Source organism: Leptonychotes weddellii, chromosome 15 (genome assembly GCF_054177405.1).
Source record: "Leptonychotes weddellii isolate Sample4059 chromosome 15, ASM5417740v2, whole genome shotgun sequence".
NCBI classification, from domain to species: domain Eukaryota; kingdom Metazoa; phylum Chordata; class Mammalia; order Carnivora; family Phocidae; genus Leptonychotes; species Leptonychotes weddellii.
Genome location: NC_138383.1, coordinates 32,134,297 through 32,151,789, shown reverse-complemented (window position 1 = coordinate 32,151,789; position 17,493 = coordinate 32,134,297). Strand labels below are relative to the sequence as shown.

Here is a 17,493-nt window from a genome sequence, read left to right as displayed (position 1 = left end):
CAAAGTTATATTGCCAGCCAGAATAGAAAATACAAGAATTAGCTGTTGTATGTAATTGCATATTTTCTCTCCACTGTGGCCAGATAAACAGTTTGGTACTTGGTTTAAGATGACACAGACACTACATCAAAAACTAATGATGTAATGTATGGTGATTAACATAACAATAAAAATTTTTAAAAAAATGACAGCAAAATAAGTAAGAGGTATCTTTTAGAGCACTTACTTGTAAAAATTTCCTATTTAAAGAATCTACTTTATCCTGGGGACTTTAACCTCCTGACAGGAATGCGGGCTTAATATTTTCACTGGTTCTTTCCTCTTTTTTTTTTTTTGAGTTCTCATGATCATCTTTGAAGAAACCGGAGATATCTTGGTTTCTAGTAATAAGATTTTTAGCAGATGAATCTCAAGAACTCTGTTGGCTTTCCTTTCTTAAAAGAGTTAAGCAGTGATACACAGGTCAGTTAGAAGTGTAGGAAGGGCTTGGGTACTGTTCTGAAAAGAGGGGTCTTAGAGACTGAATAGGAGACTATATGTATATAAAGTGGACCTGAGCTTTAATATTGTCGACATAGCCTTGAAATAGCCTTATTCTCCTTATAGTCTTCCTGGAAATTAAATAAAATTAATAACGAATTAAGATGCACGTGTCTATACCTAAGCTGGTTGCAAGGGGAGATTTTACATCAGGGTAGTAGAATAGACTTATAAAAGAAGACTGCTTTCTCATTTAGTTAGAGCGGTTTTTCTCAGGATGGCTCAGAAAAGCCATCTATCTAGAGGCTAGAGGGGGCAGTGTTATCATTACAGGAGAAGCTTTTAAGCATTGAAGAGAGCTTAGTGTATTGGATTAGTTTCTTGGATTATAGTAGAAGATGATTAATAGTAGTAGAATATTAGATGTCACCATCTGAAAACTGGGTGTTTTTATTTCCATGACAGCATGTGAATCTTGGAGGATTACTTAGTTCAGGCAAGAGAAACAAGCTTTTAATGTATGAATAAACAGTTTCTTGATGAGAGAGATCTTAGATTTCTTACATAGATTTATGCACACAAAGACCATTGACTTATCTGTCAGTGGAAATTTGCCTAGTCATTTTCTTATGGGCAGCTGCGATATTGGAGTATGTTGCATTCTGTCTCTGATAACGGTCTACTGATTGGTGTACAGAGCATTTGGCAGCATGAATCTCAGTAGCTCTGATATGAAGAGATCTCGTATATTAAAGTGGGTATAGAGTAAGAGAGCAGTTTTAAGTTATGCTTTCTTTTAGTGTTCATTTTTTCGGATTGCTGAATGATTTGAGATTTTTTAAGACTACTTTCATTCAGGCTCACTTTTGTGTATATTTGTACCTCGGTTTTTTTCTTCATCTCATAAAACCCACAATTTGATATCAAAATAGAACATACTACTGAAGTTTTTATCTCCCATTCTGCTATCAGAATCTTAACCTAGCTTTATATTGTTCTTCTAGTCTTTTTCCTCATATTTAAAAAAATACCCCCTTGGAAAGAATGTTTGCTCCAGTTTAGCATTCTTCATTCTGTGCCTCCAGCTTTTAAGTTATGATATGAGTAGTATCCCTTTGGCTTGGGGTTGGGAAGATTTTAAAATAAGAGTATATGAGATACGTTCTGTAATAAGCTTGAAAAGGCAACCTTGTGGAAATAGATCCTTGGGAAAACACTTAGGTGAAAACAACATTTTGGAGTCTATGAAATGGAATTTACTGGAAAGTTAGAGGTGCTACTGTTTCCCTAGGCGCTCTACTTGTGACAGTTAAGTGTAGATTGAGCCCAGGGCTCAGCACATTAGAGACTTAAGGAAGAAATCATTTCTTCAATTTTTCCTCTGCAGTGGTGGTGACCGCGGTGGCTTCAAAAATTTTGGTGGTAAGTGCTGAGTATCCCAAAATGTTTCAGTGGAAATGCTATATAAATCTAAAAGCCACCAATATCCCGCAGACGCAGTCTAAGCCCTTTCTTACCCTGTTGAGGCTGGTGTGTGTTGTGTGCTTTAAAAAAAATTATATATATATACATATATATATCAAAGAAAACATTTTAAAAAGTCAAAGTTGATCTCAAACAGTCCAATGGGTTTCTGCACAGTGAATTTGCATGAAAGAGTCTGTGGTGACCGATGAATGAGACTTTCACTGGATTTTGACAATACATTTTTTTAATAAAGGTAGCTGACATGGTGTTGTTAAATTATTAGGGTTTTCCAATCAGCCTTCACAACCAGAGCTTAACAAAAGTGATACTAGCATAATGCCAAAGTGGCGGGTACCGTCTGGGACAAATTTAAGGAAATAATTGACTTTCATCTTGATTTCTTAAACTTAATAAAACTTAATTTATATATTTACTTTGTAAATCTGTGATGGTTGACTTTCAAGGATTTTGGAAGTATTGACTTTCATGCCTTGGTTTTTATTACTATTTTTTTCATGATTTCTAATGAGTTGCCTTAAATAGCTTTTTTTCTTTTTCTTTTTCTTTTCTTTTCCCTTAGGTCACAGGGATTATGGACCCAGACCAGATGCTGGTAAGGTTTATGGTAGTTTGTGACTTTGCCATTAAGAGAATATTAGTTTTCCAACTTTTCAAGGGAAAAGTGTGTCTGTTTGGAGGAGTTAGGGCAGGAGGAAGATTTAATTGGTAGTGTTTCTGGAATTAGGGAGCTTCACTTCTAAAAACATACCAGAAAGAAAAATTCAGGGAAATTGGAAAGTTTGCTGGGGAAAATTGCTATGTTTGTGGTTTCCTATGCTCTGCTTTTTCTTTTGTGAAAAAATACTTGATCTTGTATTGCTAATTAACATTACTTATTTAAATAACTACAGATCAGATTTGAGAGAGTTGGTATCATTGGGAATTTGAAGTAGAAAAACTATGTTTAAGAAAATTTTACATCGGATTGGTAGTCCCCTTAGTGGGCCTAAGAAACCTGAATTCATACATGGGGAGAATTGTCTTACTCTGGGCAGAGGTCACTAATTTCATGTGGCTTTTATTTTTAAATGAAATTCAAGGCTACCTGGAGCCTTTTGGAAGTTATAATTTAGATATTAAAAATCTAGTTGAGCCAAAAAATTTTAATATATATTGAAATCAGAACTTTTGTTTTTATTAAGATGCCAAAGTATTCTATATGGATGGCAATTTCTGAATTATCCCTTGATGGACTGAATTTTTGTACATCTTTCTTACTTTGTTGTACTAATCCAAAAGTGTGCGTGTAAGGTAAGGTGTGTGTCAAGGTGCCCCTACCCTCTGGTATATACAAAGCTTATTGCAATGATCGGGAAACCAGCAGTTGTGCTTGGCTTGCTTGAAAGTCCAAAGTGTCAGATTTGGGGAATTTTCTACTGAGAGCCTTAAAAGTACTGATTAGCCATAAAAGCGATAAAGCTCTCCAAAGAAAGGAATGCTAATTAATACTAACTGTCTTCATCTCTTCATGAGCTTCAGCCCTGTATCTGAATCTAAAGAGTAAGATATCTAAGATCTCCCTTAATTGGTCTGTATTTCACAGAGTGTGGACTTGATCCACTTTAACTGAAGTTTAGTTGTAAGGATTGATCTACTCCCAAATAACTATGGTGACCACTTTGCATGTTGATACAAGATTTTTTGTATATTGGTCCTTTTTCCTTTTGGTCATAGAAACAGTTGAATATTGGACAATAAATTATTGCTCTTGATTACTGAACAGGATGTAAAACCAAGGAATATGTAAAATTAACCATAATTTTTTTTCCCCTTAGATTCAGAATCTGATAATTCAGATAACAACACAATCTTTGTGCAAGGACTTGGGGAGGGTGTGTCTACAGATCAAGTGGGGGAGTTCTTTAAACAAATAGGAATTATCAAGGTGAGTAGAAAGTATGGCTTATGTTGAAAATCTCCTAATTATTAACATACTATAGTTAAGATACATAGATTACATAAGATTATATCTCTTTTTTTTTTTTTTTAAAGATTTTATTTATTTATTTGACAGAGAGAGAGACAGCGAGAGAGGGAACACATGCAGGGTGGGTGGGAGAGGGAGAAGCAGACTTCCCGTGGAGCAGGGAGCCTGATGCGGGGCTCGATCCCAGGACCCTGGGATCATGACCTGAGCCGAAGGCAGACGCTTAACGACTGAGCCACCCAGGTGCCCCAAGATTATATCTCTTAAAATTCCCTGATACACATGCCCAACCGTGTCTGTAGGCCTTTTGCTAAATTTGCTAAATACATGAAAATTTTATTCCTTACTTGTTTATCTTTCCACAGCCTGCTACAGCTTTAGCTTTCAGTCTTCGGCTCTAAAAATAGTCTCTGCCTAGCTCCTAAAATTGTGAGAACCAAATGAGATTGTGAGAACATTTTATAGATTCTTAAAGGCCATTATATGCAAACTGCGTTACATATTAGCCCAGTATCTGATGCTTTATTTCATAATTGTATTGTTTATTGTGTATTTAATTTGTATCCTGCACCATTTGTTTTATGCATGTATTTCTCCTCTCTTCAACTTAGAAAGCAGCAGTTAGAGTAGTGTTAGTAGATTGTAGCATTTACCTGAAATCAGTTTGTAGTTGTCCTTATTTTGGTGTCTGTGGAATTACTCATTTACCCATGACATGTAAAAAATTCATACAGTTCTGAAGAGTAAACATTCTTATTTGTCTTCCACTCCCATCCCAGCCAGCTGCAGTGTGTATACCTTAGTGGTAATCTGTTAATTTGCCTGGTGTACATTCTTCCTGACTTTTTTTTTATGTTTTACAAGGTATATATTTACATGAAGCATTATCTAAAAGAAATTATACATAGATAAAACAGTATACTATGTATCATTTTCATAGCTTGGGTTCACTTAATATATCTTAAGAGAGTTTTCAGAACCTATAGATAACTTAATTTTTATATTAGTACATAATATTTGTAGTACGGATATGTGAATTCCTTTAAAAAATCTTTAATTGTGTGGTTTATGATCACTTTTTTTTTAAAAAGCTAATACCAACTGGTTTGTTCTTCAGACAAATAAGAAGACGGGAAAACCAATGATAAATCTGTATACAGACAAGGACACAGGGAAGCCAAAAGGAGAGGCAACAGTGTCATTTGATGACCCTCCTTCAGCTAAGGCAGCCATTGACTGGTTTGATGGTATATCTTATTCATACAGTTTCAATATGCAGTTTGGATAAATGTTTTCTAGTCTTGAAGTCAAAATATATTCTGGTAGACTGGTTATTTTCATGTTTACTTTTGTGGATATTTTATTAAAAATAAAGGGCAGAGTTTTTACATACCTTTAGAAATGAAGTAGATGAGCTCTCGTTTGTCCTCAATATTTCCTTATTATTCTACCTTGTGCTTGAAGCCACCCTGATGGAGATTTCGAGGGTTGGCCTGCTTAACTCTCTTTGTAAATTTAGATTAATTTCCCTTCAAATACAAAGCTAATACATATTTGGAAGAAATATTAAAACGTTTCCCCCCCGGGGTGCCTGGGTGGCTCAGTTGGTTAAGCGACTGCCTTCGGCTCGGGTCATGATCTCGGGGTCCTGGGATCGAGCCCCGCATCGGGCTCCCTGCTCGGCGGGAAGCCTGCTTCTCCCTTTCCCACTCCCCCTGCTTGTGTTCCCTCTCTCGCTGTCTCTCTCTGTGTCAAATAAATAAATAAAATCTTTGGGGGAAAAAAAAAAAAGATTCCCCCCCCAAAAACGAGAAAATACGGGAAAGTAGAAGAAAGCAGTAAAGCATCCGTAGTCCTCTACTCAGAAATAACCATTGATAATATTTTTTATTAAATTTAACTCCACTCTTTTAAAAGCATTTTAAAAAGTTTGTCATTATACTCCAAATGTAGTTTTGTCTCATGCTTTTTTCACTTAACATTTTAACAGTCATTTCCCCACGTTACTAGAAATTCATTGTTTTGTACTCTAATAAAAACCAACACTTGGGCGCCTGGGTGGCTCAGTTGGTTGGGCGACTGCCTTCGGCTCAGGTCATGATCCTGGAGTCCCGGGATCGAGTCCCGCATCGGGCTCCCTGCTCGGCGGGGAGTCTGCTTCTCCCTCTGACCCTCCTCCCTCTCATGCTCTCTGTCTCTCATTCTCTCTCTCAAATAAATAAATAAAAATCTTAAAAAAACAAACAAACAAACAAAAAAAAAAACCAACACTTACTGCATGTTTACTGTGGTTTATAGGCTAGGCATAGTTCTAAAAGCTTTATATGCATTAATTCAGTTTGATCCTCATAGTAACCGAGACAGCCTATTATTACTGTTTTTTAGATGTTGAAACTGAGGTACAGAGAAGCTGTATAATTTCCAGGATCATAGCATAACTGGTAGAGTCAGGATTCAAACTCAGCCAGTCTGGATCCACAGTCTCTAAAGGACTTAACCATGCTAGATTAGATTGACAGACACCTGAAGTCCCTTCTGGTTCTGAGATTATTGTACCTGTGTCTTTAAAACATAATTGCATTTCTTCAAAAATGAAATTGTGGTACTCTGTCCTCACCTTCATACTCTTTTTTTAAATTTTTTTTTAAAATTTTTAAAAAATTTTATTATGTTATGTTAGTCACCATACAATACATTCATTGGTTTTTGATGTGGTTATCCACGACCCATTGTTTTTGTATAACACCCAGTGCTCCATGCAGTACGTGCCCTCCTTAATACCCATCACTGGGCTAACTAATCCCCCCTCCCCCCTCCCCTCTAAAACCCTGTTTGTTTCTCAGAGTCCATAGTCTCACGGTTCATCTCTCCCTCCAGTTCACGCCCCCATTTTTCCCTTCCTTCTCCTAATGTCCTCCATGCTATTCCTTATGTTCCACAAATAAGTGAAACCATATGATAATTGACTTTCTGTGCTTGACTTACTTCACTTAGCATAATCTCCTCCGGTCCCATCCATGTTGATGTAAAAGTTGGGTATTCATCTTTTCTGATGGCTGAGTAATATTCCATTGTATATATGGACCACATCTTCTTTATCCATTCATCTGTTGAAGGGCATCTCGGCTCTTTCCACAGTTTGGCTCTTGCGGACATTGCTGCTATGAACATTGGGGTGCATATGGCCCTTCTTTTCACTACATCTGTGTCTTTGGGGTAAATACCCAGTAGTGCAATTGCTGGGTCATAGGGTAGCTTATAGGATATATTCTACTCTTCTCTCTTCCCCTATTTGTAACTCTTTTCTCTCAGTGAGAAATTTGAATCCCATTGTCCGTAATATTTTTACTTATTTACCCAATTCTAACTTCACCTTCATATTCTTTACTTTTTTTGCATTATTCTGTCAGGTCTCATCATCTTACTCTTGAAGGCTAGGTCCTTTCTTCCTCACTTTTCTGTGTGCTTTTTGCCCACAGGTCATATGAGCCTCTTAAACCTAACTCCATAGTTCAGGTCATTCTACAGCTTTGAAAATTCTGATCCATGAGTGGCTTCCTAGGTCCTACTGTCTGATACTCTGTAAAGTTGCCAGCCATAATAATAAGTGCTTTGATTAGGGAGCTAAGGCTCCTGGAATTGTGACCATTTTATGAATCCTCTTGTTTAATATAAAGTAAAAAGATTAGTTACTGTCTCTAAGGCCCTGGGGCTGCAGAATAGAGGTGTGTGTGCATGTGTGTAAGTAATCACATATGCTTTCATTTTTCTGGCATGTATTATTTTTAAAGATACTACTTGCATATAGTAAAAGAGTTTCAAACTGTACCAGAAGTATAGAATAAAAAATGAGCTTTCTTTCTACCTTTGACCCCCAGTGATCTCTTTTCCCCTCCTGAGAGTTGAGCATAATAGGCAGTGTATATATAGCATGTATGTGCATGTAAAGGCACGTGTGCACACATGTGTGCACACCCACACACTCATTCCCTTTATAAAGCAGGAGTGGTGACATACTACACACATGGTTCTGCACTTGGCTCTTTTCATATTACAAATATTAGATGTGGGTGTTTTTTTGCTTAGTAAGAAGTAACTGTATCTCAGTGACAGATCTGCTCTATTCAATAGATTGTATCATGTTTTAGCACTGTTACCTTGACTTAGGGAACACTGGTGTGTTTGAATTTGTGTGAGGATGTCCGTTATTGCTCTGAAACTGAAAATTTTCAGGACAGTTTTATATTTTTGTTGAGAGGTGGAGATGTGGAGTAGCATTTCTTCAAAACTTTTTTTTTTTCTTCTTAGGAAAAGAATTCCATGGCAACATCATTAAAGTGTCCTTTGCTACCAGAAGACCGGAATTCATGAGAGGGGGTGGAAGTGGAGGTGGGCGACGAGGTAAGACACTTGTCGCTCACAGGCCTGGATATTGTACAAAGGGTTTGAATTTGAGTCCATGTTCTGTCTCTGTTGTGTGAACTACTACCTCTTTCTCCCCCTAGGTTTTTTTCCTTCTATCTTAAAATGAGAGTGGGTACTGAAAGGAGATTGGGTAAATAAGGTGTCATAATAGCTAAGAAAGTAGTTGGAAGAAGGTTCTAGAAATCCCTTTGGAAAGCTTCGTGGCAGTTTGTTATTCACCTGGAGATCAAGAGGCAATTGTTTAAATGATACCTAATTAGGTAATCTGACCAGTTTGTAAGTTCTCTGATACAGTTGCTGCCGCCTTGTTCATTTCTATTGTGTTTAGTTCCTTAAATTTGAAATATGTCTTCTCTACCTTTATCACTGAGATTCTCAAACCAGGGAGGGTATTATAATAGAAAGTGGACTTTGAAGTTTTTTAGTGCATTGTTTGCACTGTAATATGTGCCTGGGATCTTTTCCCACATTTTTTGGATTTACTAACTAAAGCCTCAAATGAAAGAATCAGAGTTCTACCATAGGGGTTAATTTTGGGGGTGGCCACCAAGTTATTGATGGTTACTTGTTCTTAATTCTTTCATCTGGTGCTTTTCTTCTGCTGTGTTAATGTCGGGTGCTGATTTTTCTCTCCCACCTTTCTTAACCCCAGGCCGTGGAGGATATAGAGGTCGTGGAGGCTTTCAGGGAAGAGGTGGAGACCCCAAAAGTGGGGACTGGGTTTGCCCTAATCCGTAAGTATCCTTATTAACTCTGGCGGTAGTAGGAGTTGGGATTGGGATTGGAGGATGCAAGAGGGGGTTCTGCTTCAGTTGGAAACTATTGAACATTTTTATTTTCCCCCTTTCTCAGGTCATGTGGAAATATGAACTTTGCTCGAAGGAATTCCTGCAACCAGTGTAATGAGCCCAGACCAGAGGACTCTCGTCCCTCAGGAGGAGGTGGGTTGCTTTTTAACAGCATCTGCATGGCATTTATCTTCTGACTAGCATTAAGGGTGGTTTACATTATCCTGTTGGCCTCACTGGTTTGCATCTCTACCTTGCAGACTTCCGGGGAAGAGGCTACGGTGGAGAGAGGGGCTACAGAGGTCGTGGGGGCAGAGGTGGAGACCGAGGTGGCTACGGAGGAGACAGAAGTGGCGGTGGCGGCTACGGAGGAGACAGAAGTGGCGGCGGCGGCTATGGAGGAGATAGAAGTGGGGGTGGCTATGGTGGAGACAGAAGTGGGGGCGGCTATGGTGGGGACCGAGGAGGCGGTTACGGTGGGGACCGAGGAGGCGGTTATGGAGGAGACCGAGGCGGAGGCTACGGTGGAGACCGAGGAGGCGGTTATGGAGGAGACCGAGGCGGCGGCTATGGTGGAGACCGAGGAGGAGGCTATGGTGGAGACCGAGGAGGAGGCTACGGTGGAGACCGAGGCGGCTATGGAGGAGACCGCAGTGGGGGGGGCTATGGAGGAGACCGCGGTGGCGGTGGGGGCTACGGTGGAGACCGAGGTGGCGGCTATGGAGGTGACAGGAGTGGGGGCGGCTATGGAGGAGACCGAGGCGGCTATGGAGGCAAAATGGGAGGAAGGTGAGTATTAGAATGTACTTGTTAACCATTTTACCTCACCGCTCCTAAGCTTTAGGATCTGAACCCTTTTTGTCACATTTTCTTAAGGTCCAGTTTTTTGGAACTTGAATTTTTCATTGGAAGCGCTCTCAGTGAGGATGGGGAAGGTTCATTTAGTTTCCCATTTAAAAATTTCTAAAACTCACTGTGTTTCGGAAATTCTGTTTCACAAATCTTTATATTGGTGTGAGTGTGTGTATATGAATATGTGTTATTCTTCCTCATGGCTAAAGATAATTGAGAGATAATTTAAAATTGTACGTAAATCAGAGGTTCTTAATTTAAGTGAGGGGAAGCACACCTTTCATGGGGGTGGGGTATGTTTTCTGAAATCTTATGTGTTGTGCCACCCTGTAGTTGTTTCTCTGGAGATTCTGGTAATACCTTTTCCAGATGAAAATCACTGATGGTACTGATGGGAGTGTGTTGTGCATGTGAATGGCGTAGAGGCAGAAAAAGTTGAACCACCAGTTATTACACTAAGCATCTGTATGCCAGAGGCAGTATAAGGTATGAGAATTAGTATAGCATGGAGTTCAGAGACAAGACTTCTCTGGGTTCAAATTCTGGCTCCACCATTTACTATGTGACCTTAGGCAAGTTACTTAATCCTATGGAGCATCAGTGTTCTCATCTATAAAATGGAGCCAATAATACCTCCTTCGAGGAGTCATATTAGATTACTACACTATGGCAGTTCCTGGCCCATGGTAAATGCTATATAATTGTTAGCTCTTAGTAATGATTATTTTTTGAACCCTTCTTACTGTGTGACAAATCCTGCGGAAGTATCTGTATTCTTTAGTTCTAGTCCTTCTCTCAACCCCATGAGGTAGATGTATTTCCCATTTTGTGGAGTAAGAAACACTGAGTAACTTTTCCAAGGTCACATAGTAAGTGGCAGACCCAGAATTCTTACATGACAATGTTTGCTTGCTTAATTCTGTTATGCCACTCTTCTGTTTAGAGAGCTGGAATTGGCACAGTCTCTGACCTCCTGAAATACCACAGTGGTTTGGAGTCCTTATTCTAGATGGAAAGTTTTTAAGAGTTAGTGATAGCAAAAAGCTTCTTCTAGGAACTTTCTGGGTCTTAAAGCTGTTAAATTAGACCTTTATTAAGCACCTTCTAGGAGTAGAGAAATAAATTAGGTATGGTGTCATTCTTACAGAAATTGTCAAACAGACGCCAGTCACCAGCACCCTGAGGAAGTGTCTGATGCTCTCCCTTGGTAGAAAATTAGAATTTAGTCTGGCTCTTTATTTTTCATTCCTAGAAACGACTACAGAAATGATCAGCGCAACCGGCCATACTGATGACTGTTTTGAATGTTCCTTTGTCTCTGACATGATCCATAGTGAAATTGCCAGAGTTTTGCCTGCTGCTTTCCTCGTGGCCTCTTCTTGGGTAGTGAAATGAAGTGACATTTGGATTTTTATTTGGGTGGGAGGGCTGGGACAGTTTTTCTTTTAGAAATGTCCATTGAAATTTTCCCGTTTAGTTTCCAACCTCCTTTCCAACCCTTGAAGCTAAGTGCGTTGTAAAATATTGCCAAAATGGAAAGTGTTTTGTATTACTGCAATAAAGGCTGCTTGTTTTGTGGACTTTTGTACATTAGTGCATTGTTCTGTCACACTCAGGATTCAGCTACAGCAGACTCTAACCCTAAAGAATTAAATGCAGTTTCATGAACTGATAATGTTACTTTCAACAACACTGAACTCCTACTCTGTTTTAGAGTAGTAGTTTGCAAGAATGACTGCATGTCAGAATTACCTGAAGAGGTTGTCAAAATTACAGATTCCTAGGCCTCACCGCAGGTCTAATTGATCAGAACTTGTTAAGTGTGGGAAGCTAGGCCTAGGAATCTATATCAAGTTTACCAGGTGGTTTTGATACAGTCAGTTTAATTGCAGTTTACAGTTGTGAACCATTTATTTAGGGCAGTGCTGTAGATGCTAGGAATGTGAGGTCTAAGGGCTAGGTAGGAAGAGTAAGGATTTGACAAGCCAGGGTCCAGATACCAGTGTGCATGGTATGTTACTTAAAGAACTACCTCTCCTACCCGTACCAAGGGTGAGGCATTGCATGAGATGCTGGATATGTTGCCCATCAAGCAAACAGTATACAGTCTGACAAGTACTCCAATAAGAATAAGTACAAGTTGTTTTGAAGGCTGATTGAAAGGACACTTAATCCAGTCACGTGGGGTCAAGAAGGCTTGGTAAGTCTTGAGGGAAGAGTAGGAGTTGGCCAAGTACGAAGGCTGGGTGAGGAAATGGTGTTCCCAGCAGAAAACGAACGACATGAACAAGTAAGTCAGGAATTAAGAAAGAGTGAAGAACAAGCTCTGCGTTTGAGAATTGTATGTAGTGCATTGGATTAGAGGGAGGAGTTCAAGGAGGGGCCTGAAAAAGGTAAGACTGGAGAGGTAAGCAAGCTTGGTGAGAAGGTCCTTGCATTTAATTTTTACTCTGCCTCCGAATAGGGAGCTATTAAAAGATTTTAACCAGGGGAGTGGCCTGACCTGAGTGGCGTCAACTGAAAGATGCTTATGGCTGCCTTGTGGAGACACTGGATTGGAAACAGAATGGTAAGCCAGGTGAGAGAGATTCTGGTCTGAGCTCAGACAGTGACTGGATGAGGAGGAGAGAACTAAATTGATTTGAGAAATGAGGGAGGGACATTTGACAGGATTTGGCTGGATGTCAGAAATTGTGGGGAGAGAAGTCAGGTTTCTGGCCTGGTAATGGGTAGATGTGCTGTTCATTTAAATAGGAGACACTGGGAAAAGGAACAGGTTTGGGAGCAAGATGAGGGGAGTGATTTCAGTAGGCAGCTGGGTGTGTAAATCTGCAGCTTAGAAAACAGTGGCATTTCAATATTATGCACCCTGATTTTTTTTCTTTACTGACTTCTGTCTCCTTTGCTAATTTCTCTACTTGACCTTCACATGTTGGAAGTTTCTCAGGGCTTGTTCTGATCACCTTTGTCTTTCTGTTTACACCCATTTTTATCCTGGAAGAACTCATTCAGACTGTGGCTTTAAATACCATCTAATACAGTGATGACTACCAAATTTAAGTCTCTAGTCTTGACTTCTGCCCTTAACTCTGGATTATATTCACCTTCCTACTTGACCTAGTCTTTTTTTTTTTTTTAAGATTTTTTTTGAGTGTGAGAGAGAGCGCACTTGCACGCGCATAAGTTGGGGGGAGGGGCAGAGGGAGCAGCAGACTCCCCCTGAGCGGGGAGCTGGACATGGGGCTTGACCCCGGGACTTCAGGATCATGATCTGAGCCAAAGGCAGACACCTAACCAACTGATCCACCTAGGTGCCTCTCTACTTGACCTTTTCATTAGGATGCACTGAACAGAACATTTTTTTTTTTCTTTTGGTGACTGCCAGGACTAATTAGAACTTTTGATCTCCCTTTCCAGATCAGTTTATCTTTTCCTAGGCTTCCTCGTCTCAGTAAATGTCTTCACTGCCCTCCCAGACCAGAAAGAAAACTTAAGAGTTTACACTTGATTTCTCTTTCATTCATCCTGTACCTGCAGGTCTTTTTAATTCAATCTCCAAAATATATCCCGAAACCATCTTTATATTCTTGGTTACAATCCTGGTACGAACTATAATTCTTTCTCTTCTGTACAGTTGCAAAGCCTATTAATAGGTCCCCCTACACAATCTTGTTCCTCTAAAATCTGTTTTTCCCGTAGCAGCCAAATGATACTGTAAAGATGTGAATTGAATGACTGTGTCATGCCTTAAAAGCCTTTCATTGACTTTTTTTTTTAATTTTTATTTTCAGTAGTCTCCATGCCCGATGTGGGACTTAAATTCACAACCCTGAGATTAAGAGTCACATGCTCTACCGACTGAACCAGCTAGGCACCCCATTGACTTTTATTACATGTAGGCTATGTTGGCTATAAATTCCTTACCCTGGCTTGCAAAGCCCTTATGATCTGGCCTCTGTCTCCCTCTCCAACCTTATTATGTAATGTTTATCCATACTTAACCTTGCTTTAACCACATTGGTCATATTCTTGATGGTACCAAATATGCTTCTGCTTCAGTATCTTTGCATATGCTTAGTCTAGGATTCTCCTTCCTCAAATATTCACATGGCTGACTCCCTTTTCACTGCAATGTTGGGTCAGATTCCAGCCCCCGTCCCTGGATTTTTTTTTTTTTTAAGATGTTATTTATTTATTTGACAGAGACAGGAACACAAGCAGGGGGAGTGGGAGAGGATGAAGCAGGCTTCCTGCGGAGCAGGGAGCCCGATGTGGGGCTCAATCCCAGGACCCTGGGATCATGACCTGCACTGAAGGCAGACGCTTAAGGACTGAGCCACCCAGGCGCCCCCATCCCTGGCCTTCCAATTTAAAACACTGCCTCTCTAATAAAAAACAAAACAAAAAACACTGCCTCTCTCCAGTGACTCTCATATCTCCTCTTATAATGTCATCACAGTATCTATCACTATTTGGAATGATCTTTTTGTGGTTGTCAATTTCTTTCTTCTCCATTAGAATATAAACTCCAGGAGAGTAGGGAACCTTGTCTCTCTTTCACTGTTCTACCCTACTGCCTAGAACAGTGTTAGGCTCAGAGTTAGGTACTCAATGAATATTGACTAAATAAATGAATAAATGAATGTTATAGATAGATTTGAGATTAATGAGAGCTATTAATATATAAATGGTAAAGTGCTGAGTGGATACAATTACAGTAAGACTGTCTAGAGTACTGTTCACCATCCAAGCTGTATATTAGAATTAGTGAGGAAGTTTTTTAAAACACAAGGATGCTGGGTTCCACTCCAAGACAGTGAAATCTGTTAGGCCTGGGCATTTAAAAAACCAAAAGAGCCTCAGTTGATTTTAATGGTTTGGGGAGATAGTATGTAGAGAGAGAAGAGCCTAGGGCAGGACCCTGAGAAATGCTAATATTTGAGATAATAGAAGAGGATCCTGAGATAGAGACTGGGAATGTCCAGTGAGGTATTGGTAGAACCCAAGGGAAGAGTGGATTTTAAGGAGGGAGAAGCTAGTGGTGTCAAGTGCTCAAGCCAGGCCAAGTCTGTTACAAAGGATAGAAAGCACTCCTATTTAGTGATATGGAGGTTGTAAATTACCTTACCACAGGGTTTCTCAACCTTGGTACTACTGACATTTGGATTGGATAATTCTTTGCTGTGGGGGGCTGCCCTGTGCATTGTAGGATGTTTAGCAGCATCCCTGACCTCTACCACAAGACACCAGTAGCAGCCCCCAGTTGTGACAATTAAAAATGTCTCCCAACATTGCCAAATGTCCTTTTGGGGGCAAAATTGCCCCTTTTGAGAACCACTGCCTTAGCAAAAGCCTTTTTGGTAGAGAATTGAATTCTGAACTCAAAATGAAGTGGGATGGTGAATAATAGAAATTAGAGAAATGGAGACCAGTAATATGAGCAACTAAGAATCATGATTATGAAGGGTGGTTGGGGGGGGGTGAATTAAGAGGAGGAGGCATCTAGGCAGGGATGTGGGTTTGTGGGAGATTATTTTTTAAGATGGGTGAGTATTAAGCATGTTTATACACTCCTTGCAAGGAAATGGGGATAGTTAATATTCACATCCCTTGAAGGAATGGTGACCAGAACACTGGTGAAGGATTTGCCTTAGAAGGGGAGAATGCTTCTTGCGTTGTTACTGGAGGTAAGGATAGTTGCAGATGCTGGTAATAATGCTAACAGACGATTAACATCTATTGGGAGGTTACCATGTGCCAGGCACTGTTACAAGCAATCTGTGTGTTAACTAATTCTCACAATAATGCTGTGAACCAAGGAGGTAAAGGAAACATTTCAGAGAAGAGGTGAATGGTATAAATGATTTTGATTGCTACTTGGAAGGGGCTTTTCCTAGGGTACAGTGAGGAACAGAGGTACTGAGGCTAAGCAACTTGCTCAGGATCACATCTCTAGTGCGTGGCAGAGTCAGGATTCTAATCCAAGGATCTGGCCTTAGAGCCTGTGCTCTTTACTATGTAGAAGGATGCTTATAAAAGAGGTGGCAGGAAATTGAGGTAATTCCATCTGATGTCTTTTTCCCTTCCAAGTATAGTAAAGTATAATGGTCTGCTGAGAGTTATGGAATATGATAGAAGGTTTGAAGAGACTGTAGTAAATGTGAGGCTAGCAGAGAAGGCTTGAAACAACCATTGTAGGAAATAGGAAAGTATGGAACCCATAAAACTGCCAGGCAACAATATGAGCTCAGTTAACATAGGGAACAAGTGTTCTGTGGGTACAGTCTGTATGGATATGTGATTTTTCTCCATCTTTAATCAGCAACCTGCTTATAGGAACAGAGGCAGTTTGATCCAGGGTTAGGGATTTTACTAGTCAGAAACTAGTAATCTGAAGAAAAATTTCAAATTTGTCTCATACCTAGTAGAGGTATGAGAAGAGTGAGGTTAGTGGTTGATGGATGAAGTCCAGGCTGAGTAGGAAGAAAAAAAGGAAGTTAATGAAGAATGTAGGGACATCAAGAGCATAGTGTTATTGATGAGATTCAAAGAACTGGTAGTGGGGATAAAAAGAGCTGGGTAGATAGCTTTGGGTCCACAAGTAGATGTTCAGGATTTTGGAGATGAAGCAATTCCCGGGGATGACAGGGGCTAGGTGTGGCCATGGAAGTGGGTGGCTGAAGTGAATGGAAGGGAGAAGCCTTTGTAGTTGAGATCAAGAACCGAGGAGATGGGGTGTTGGATGGTTGTTACCATCATGGTGATAGGAACACTAAGGTTCAGGCGATGAATGAGAGAAAATAGAGAAGTGGACCAGAGGGTGGGATAATTAGAGCCAAGACCCTCAGAGAAGCAGTGATTTTTATATGAAGGCACAGGGCAATGGTGACATTGAAAGGAATGGAGGAGGTTGAGCAACACCTAAGACTTTGGGAAGAGGCTAGTTCAAGGAAGAGTGCCAGATTTCAGTTATAGCACAGAGATGGATGAGAATGTTGGAAGAGGAGGAGGGTGTATATGCCTTTTGTTGTTTCTGCTGCCATCGGAGGGTGTATTCAGAGGTTTCATTAGAAAGAGAGGAGAGAGAAGAGGGGGGACCTTATATTTTGGATGGTGTCCAAAGAGCAATACCAACAGATCCTGTTGGCTGAGAGAAGTGGGCTTTCAGGCTTCAGAGAGAAACTGGCCACAGCTTGGATTAAGCATTTTTGTCAGAGTGTTGAATCTAGGTGGCTTTGGTACTGGGAATGCTCTAGTACATTGGTGGTGTACCACATGGTGGGTGCTCTCTGCAGAGCTTTTTAAAAAAAATTTTTTATTGTTATGTTAATCACCATACATCACATCATTAGTTTTTTTTTTTTTAAAGATTTTATTTATTTATTTGACAGAGAGAGAGGCAGCGAGAGAGGGAACACAAGCAAGGGGAGTGGGAGAGGGAGAAGCAGGCTTCCTGCAGAGCAGGGAGCCCGACGCGGGGCTCGATCCCAGGAC

The 17,493-nt window shown here is 40.1% G+C and overlaps 1 protein-coding gene across 2 annotated transcripts in view; it reads left to right on the top strand.

The window, feature by feature from the left end:
• The window catches only part of TAF15 (TATA-box binding protein associated factor 15), a 30,172-nt gene extending 18,593 nt beyond the window's left edge, over positions 1 to 11,579 (top strand). For both annotated transcript variants that reach the window (XM_081805342.1, XM_081805341.1), the window contains 9 exons: positions 1,868 to 1,902; positions 2,528 to 2,560; positions 3,783 to 3,892; positions 5,052 to 5,181; positions 8,243 to 8,335; positions 9,012 to 9,093; positions 9,212 to 9,300; positions 9,408 to 9,936; positions 11,252 to 11,579. In XM_081805342.1, the coding sequence (XP_081661468.1) occupies positions 1,868 to 1,902; positions 2,528 to 2,560; positions 3,783 to 3,892; positions 5,052 to 5,181; positions 8,243 to 8,335; positions 9,012 to 9,093; positions 9,212 to 9,300; positions 9,408 to 9,936; positions 11,252 to 11,291 (1,141 nt within the window). In that variant the 3' untranslated portion in view covers positions 11,292 to 11,579. The remainder of the gene's footprint in view (positions 1 to 1,867; positions 1,903 to 2,527; positions 2,561 to 3,782; positions 3,893 to 5,051; positions 5,182 to 8,242; positions 8,336 to 9,011; positions 9,094 to 9,211; positions 9,301 to 9,407; positions 9,937 to 11,251) is intronic.
• Positions 11,580 to 17,493: the final 5,914 nt, after the last annotated feature.